The 6,557-nt window shown below is 42.9% G+C and overlaps 1 protein-coding gene across 1 annotated transcript; it reads left to right on the top strand.

Moving 5' to 3' along the window:
* The first annotated feature begins 225 nt into the window (after positions 1–225).
* LOC109865911 (vitamin D(3) 25-hydroxylase) lies at positions 226–6,050 on the top strand. The gene is made up of 9 exons (XM_020454417.2): positions 226–575; positions 2,583–2,745; positions 3,008–3,160; positions 3,494–3,654; positions 3,974–4,147; positions 4,527–4,665; positions 4,869–5,056; positions 5,216–5,357; positions 5,505–6,050. Exons 1-9 carry the CDS (start codon positions 414–416, stop codon positions 5,720–5,722), a joined length of 1,500 nt encoding a protein of 499 aa, XP_020310006.1. The 5' UTR covers positions 226–413; the 3' UTR covers positions 5,723–6,050.
* The last annotated feature ends 507 nt before the right edge of the window (positions 6,051–6,557 follow it).

Raw genomic sequence — 6,557 nt, forward strand, 5'->3', positions numbered from 1 at the left:
TAAGACCTGTGCAATTTTTCCAACATCCTGACACTTATTTGGAGCCTGTGGCTCAAGTGGTTTGAAAGCTGTTGAGGTTTGAAAGCGCGAATATCCGTCAAATATCCCATTTGAAACTGGCTTTACCTCGTATTGGGCGGCAAATAAACCCCCAGTTCCATTACCAAATCAAACAAAAATATTATCAAGTCCTGAATCAAGTCTGTAAACCTACAAGTCTCCCATAGGCAGACAGGTTACCTCCCACATTGACTGTTGCCATAGATCTGAGTCAGCAAATATCCCTCTCATAAACCCTTGTTGACTAGTGTTCAAAACAAAGTCCACAATTTGTGTGGGTGGCAACCGGCGTCTTTAAATCAGCCAGCTTTAAATCGTGAAGTAGCCTATGCAATTCCGGAAGCCCAGTTGCGATGCTTGGGTCGGTGGTGTTGTTGTGGCTCTTTATCCTCCTTCTATTCTTCTTCATCAGGGTCCGCCGACCTAAAAACTTCCCACCAGGACCCCGTCCCCTGCCCATCCTTGGCAATCTGCTACAGCTGGATCCTGTCAACCCCCTCAAAGACCTGGAAGGGGTAAAGTGGGCTATACTTTGTAGGCTAGAGTTAGACCAACTCTCGCTAGACCTGCTACGATTACGCTGCTGGAAATAACTTTTTTGTGACGCTAATATTTTGGATATAGCTTTCTTCAAGCAACTCATAATATAGGTCAACGGATTCCTATTATTCTGTAGAATAAATCCAAGTCGCTCCATTTAGTATGTATGATATGTTACGTTTCGTATGGTGTGTATTATGGATGACCATCACCTATTTCGTATGATATGTTACGGATTATAATTGGTATTATATGTTATGAATTTGCAAAAATTAACAATATGTTATGAATTTGTAAAAATTAACAATATGTTATGAATTTGCTGGGCCCTTCCTGCACGCACGCACGCACCACGTCTATTTATATGGGCACAGCACTGTTCATGACAAAAAACTGTTCACACCCCTCTTGTTGGTGGAGAGGATTTTGCAGGTTTAAAGCTTATTTCCTGCAATTCTACAAATTTTGTCATGGGGTGCAAAGAAAATGTTGCCGTTTTAAAACTACATTTCTTGCAATTCTATACAGTTTCCCATGTCTAATGTGTATTCATGTGATATTTGAGTGACAAAAAAATTACAACAAAATCTATGGGACTGTAACAACCTTCAAGAGTAAATGTAAATCTTTACAGGGTACTTAAAAATAAGACAAGTTTTGGAACCACTGCCTTAAGTAACCATCTGTCTTTTGTAACCATACCAGAGGTAACATCATACTAATTTGAGAGTCCTGGATCTACATTTACTATGTTACATCTAGTCAATGAGACCAGTCTGTCAAGTATTTTGTGTTTATCTTTATTATTTGTTCAGGCCAGGGTGTGACATGGGGTTATTGTATTGTCCTATTGGGGTTTTTGTAGGCATTGGGATTTGTGGTTGATTAGGGGTGTGTCTTGTATAGGCTTGGCTGCCTGAGGCGGTTCTCAATCTGAGTCAGGTGATTCTCGTTGTCTCGGATTGGGAACCGTATTTAGGTAGCCTGAGTTTCACTTTGTATTTCGTGGGTGATTGTCCTATCTGTCTTATGTGTACTCTCTGTCAGTTTGCACAAGTATAGGCTGTTTTCGGTTTTCGTTTATTGTTTTGTAGTGTTCGTGTTTAGTCGTGTTTACGTTTGTTTAAATAAACATGGATCGCAATCGACACGCTGCAGTTTGGTCCGACTCTCCTTCATCACAACTAGAAAGCCGTAACACAGTCTGACTGAATGGGTATTAAGTGTGATGTAGGCTAAAGTTTTAGGACAACAGATACAATAGTTGATTCATGCCACAAACGGACAAAAGAATGCTCAACAAGGTTGGAATGTCATAACACAATTTCAACAAAAGACAATGATGAATTAATTTGACAATAAACAGAAATAATAAGTGGCACAGTGGTCTAAGGCACTGCATCTCAGTGCAAGAGGTGTCACTGCAGTCCCTGGTTCGAATCCAGGCTGCATCACATCCATTCTGATTGGGAGTCCCTTAGGGCGGTGCACAATTGGCCCAGTGTCATCCGGGTTTGGCTGGGGTAGGCATTGTAAATAAGAATTTGTTCTTACCTAGTAAAAAAAAAAATTTGTGGATAAAAACCATGCTTTCTGTTATTTCTAAACAGTAACATTCTATGGGATTTGTGAACAAGGAAAAAATATTGAATTAAAAAAAAATGGAAAAACTTTATTATCCTGGTGTAATAACACACTAACAACACCGTATAGATATGTTCTGAATAAGGTTGAGCTATTTTGTTATTACACATAAAGAAAGGAACCAGGGACTCAATGTTTAATATCAGAGTGCTACACAACTTGTAAAGGGAGAAATAATAGTAGTCAGCCAAGAGTTACTCCTGTTAACCACTCCAAAAACGCACGACTGAAAGCTTATCCATCAACCCTTGCGTGCTTGAATAACATTTCAAAAGAAAAGTTCCCCATTATATTCTCACAATAAATACTCCCCCTGTCCCTCTCCTTCTGTGCTTCAGCTGAAGAGGCGCTATGGTAACGTGTTCAGTCTGTACATCGGCTCACGGCCTGCAGTGGTTCTGAATGGCCTGGAGGTGGTTCGTGAGGCACTGGTGACACGCGCAGCAGAATATGCTGGACGACCAACCCATATGATGGTCAGCCACCTCTTCAAAGGCAAAGGTAGAACTTTCTTGACCCCTTTTATAATATGTATTATAATAAGGGAACTCTGTGTGTGTATGTGCCAATGGCGGTATCTGAGCCCTGGTCTCCCACAGGAGAAACCAACGTCTTAAGAATTAGCCCAATAGGAAATCCCCCCCCCCCCCCCCCCCCCCCTGGGCTGAGGGTGACACTGATTTTAAAGTCGCAGGCATGAGACCGTGAGTCCGACCCACTTACGCTCCGTGTGTGTTTGTTTGTATGCGTGTGTGCCGATCAGGGATCGTCATGGCCAATTATGGCTCCAGCTGGAGGGACCACCGGCGCTTTGCACTGACCACGCTGAGAAACTTTGGTCTGGGCAAACGCTCCATGGAAGAGCGCATCCTGGAGGAGGTTTCCCACATCTGCACTGAGCTGGAGAGCAGTGCTGGTACAGTCTCACACACACAACGTCCTAGTAATCACAGTCATCACTGTACATATTTATGTCATTATCAGCGCTTAGTATCCACCCCAAAGCTCCTCCAAATACTGTATCAAACCATTACACTATTAACCCCTTGTTGTTGTAACAAACTTCCATAAACCATACTCCCAGTATGACTATATTTACTATACTTGTTTTAACATTAGGTATAAAGACTGTGGGGATTGTTGCTTTATCTATCCTGTCAGTGTGTTCAATTCAGTAGCTCTGTGATCGTTGTTCTTACCTTGTCCGTGTGTATTGCTTCGTGTGGTGATCGTTGCTGTGCCCTGGTAGGCGGTTCGATGGATCCTCAGCACCTGTTCCATCTTGCTGCGTCTAACATCATCTGCTCACTGATTTTCGGAGAGAGGTTTGAATATGATGACCCGGTCATCCTCACCCTCATCCAGAGGTTAGAGGAGTTTACCAAGGAAGCTATTGGACCTTGGGCCATGGTACAGTCTAAGCCCTCCGTGCTTACTAAAAAAGGGTTCCAAAATGGTTCTTCGGCTGTCCCCAGGTAGAACCCTTTTGGGTTCCAGATAGAACCTTCTGTGGAAAGGGTTCTACACTGAACCCAAAAGTGTTCTTCAAAGGGGTTCTTCAAAGTGTTCTTCAATGGGGACAGCGAAAATAATCATTTTAGATTCTAGATCGAAACTTTTTTTTAATAAGAGTTACATGATCATCACTGACCTCTCTGTGCTAGACATGACACACTGATCCACATTCCCCTCTGTTTTACCTCCATTTCCTCCCATCTGTCTTTTGTAGCTCTATGAAATCATACCAGTCTTGAGGCCCCTCCCTTTGCCATTCAGGAACGTTTTCCACAAATTTGATAAAATGAAAGAACATATCAAGAAGGTTGTGACCAAGCACAAACATTCAAGGATCGCAGGAGAGCCCAGAGACCTCCTTGACTGCTACCTGGACCAGATTGACAAGGTAGGAGAACAATAGAAGTATGGTTCTAGAAGTAAAATAAAGAAGATAAGATATAAAGTAAGTAGCCTTGTACAAGTAAGCCTGAATGGTCCATAGGGCAGGAGCCTATCTCCTGTTTCTGCAGCATTAAGAAGCTTGATGTAGAAGTACACCCCTGGATAGGACACTAGTCTGTTGCAGGACTTTACCCTGAATCCATTTGCCAATCAGAGAGGCATCGGGTCCCATTTTTAGTCTTTGGAATGACTTCCGTGAACGGGGCAAACATTTTCATTGGGCTGGTAGAAGAGGAGGACGTACTTTACAGGATGGAGCAGGGTGGAATGCAGAATTTAATGTAGATGCCTTTGGTGTCTGCGTGCGTGTATGTGTGTTTCAGACAGCTGATGGAGGCTCCACATTTAATGATGCTCAGATGGTGTCTCTACTACTTGACCTGTTCATTGCTGGGACAGACACGACTTCCAACACCCTCCGCTCTGCCATGCTATACCTGATGACCAACCAGCATGTACAGGGTGAGGAAATACATACACAACATACACTGGCACATACACTGGCAGACATTTCATTCAATTCGATGGCGCTTGTAGACAATGGTTCCGCATTCACGGTAAACGATGCATATGTCGGCAAAATAGGAAATTAGCTGTAAATACTAAACATTCTACAAAACTTGATCGGATGGAAAACCCGGCCAAAGAGTGTGTGTTTGTCCCAGATCGCTGTCACCGAGAGATCACCGAGGTTCTTGAGGGACGTGCAGACGCTTCGTTTGAGGACAGACATGCCATGCCGTATGTTCAAGCCACGATCCACGAGGCACAGCGCATGAGTGACACCGTTCCTCTTAGCGTGTTCCATACTACCTGCAGCAACACACAAATAAACAGCTACCAGCTGCCCCAGGTGAGCATTACCATGATGACTGATATGCCGCCTGTTGTTGACCTTAGAACTATAAAGGTCTCCTGGGCTACAGTGAATGATGTCATGATTGGTGCTGTCTCAGTCTTTAGTGTACCTCTTCACCTCTCCTTCTCACCCTTAATCCCTCATCTGTTCCAGGGCACGATGGTGATTCCTAACCTGTCTTCAGTGCTGCATGAAGAGGGCCAGTGGAAATTCCCTCACGAGTTCAACCCTGAGAACTTCCTCAACGAGGTCGGAGAGTTTGTGAAACCAGAAGCCTTTCTGCCATTCTCTGCAGGTGCCTTTTTGCCAAAAGCGTCAATATCTATGGCTTATAAATTATACTAAGACAGGAGAATATGTTGACATAAACTGCCAGGCTGCATGCATATGAAGGTATGAGCAAAATGTTGTTCTCATTGATAGCCGTGTGTGTGTTCCCTAGGATCTCGTGTGTGTCTGGGGGAGGGGTTAGCACGTATGGAGCTCTTCCTGGTTCTAGTGACATTGCTTCGGCGTTACCGATTCGTCTGGCCTGAGGATGGAGGTGTCCCAGATTTCAGCCTCATCTTTGGTGGGACACAGTCTCCAAAGCCCTACCGCCTTGGAGTGCGCCTGAGGAGCAGCGAGGAGCTACCCACAGTCTCCACAAGAGAGATCTAGTTCTGTCAGACAGCTATAGATCTTGTTCTGTAATAATTCAACTTCATTTCAGTAATTCATCCGATGAGTAGTTTTTCAACAATGTGTAACCCACCATTTAATGCCTTATAATCTGTGTCAGCTTCTGTAAGGATCAGATATTGGATTGATCATTCAAACTAGATCTTTCAGCATGCTTGCATGTAATCTTGTAATCCATACCATTGTTAAAACTATTGGTTTTGTGTTTATGTTAATTACAACTAATTGTATCTTCTTATCAAGTTTTCTGAAGTAAAATAATAATTACTAAAACCATGTGATTTGGATTAAAAATGTGAACCTCTGATTTTATGTCCTCCCATCCCCTTACCTGCATCTGTAACTCTTATGATTGAGGTTGAATCTCCAAAACCCCCAAAAATGTTGATGATGCTCTTATATAAGCTGCAATGCTTAACCTAGTATTACAGACAAACGTTTCGTGCCGATAGTTATTGCTATTTGCCTCCTAGATGCTGGACATTTTTATATAAAATTCTTTCTTAAAGCTTCTAAATGCTTTCGCCTTTACCAAACTGATTATTGCTCTCAGATCAATAATAACCACTCAGATTTAAGTAATTTATGGAGGGACCTATATAGTCTCCTCTCCAGAAAGATCCATGAAGAAATCTCTCCTCGGCACTGGGGGCGTTTGAGTGGCCTGCTTTTCAAAGTTTGTGACTTTCGAAGACATTTGAAGACTTTCGCCTCCATGTTGACTGCATGAACATTAAAACAGCCATGTGATCAAAGATCATGAAGTTCCAACTACAGTCTACTTACATTTTCTGCAGTTGCTCCTCCCCAGCCG

The sequence above is a fragment of the Oncorhynchus kisutch genome, linkage group LG20 (genome assembly GCF_002021735.2).
Source record: "Oncorhynchus kisutch isolate 150728-3 linkage group LG20, Okis_V2, whole genome shotgun sequence".
Lineage (NCBI taxonomy): Eukaryota > Metazoa > Chordata > Actinopteri > Salmoniformes > Salmonidae > Oncorhynchus > Oncorhynchus kisutch.

What these genes read in the sequence shown, in the direction of transcription:
- LOC109865911 (XM_020454417.2), top strand. Translation starts at nt 414, where the DNA reads ATGCTTGGGTCGGTGGTGTTGTTGTGGCTCTTTATCCTCCTTCTATTC. An exon ending in ACCTGGACCAGATTGACAAG is followed by an intron (nt 4,148 to 4,526) that starts GTAGGAGAACAA and finishes TGTGTGTTTCAG; the next exon opens with ACAGCTGATGGAGGCTCCAC. An exon ending in GACCAACCAGCATGTACAGG is followed by an intron (nt 4,666 to 4,868) that starts GTGAGGAAATAC and finishes TGTTTGTCCCAG; the next exon opens with ATCGCTGTCACCGAGAGATC.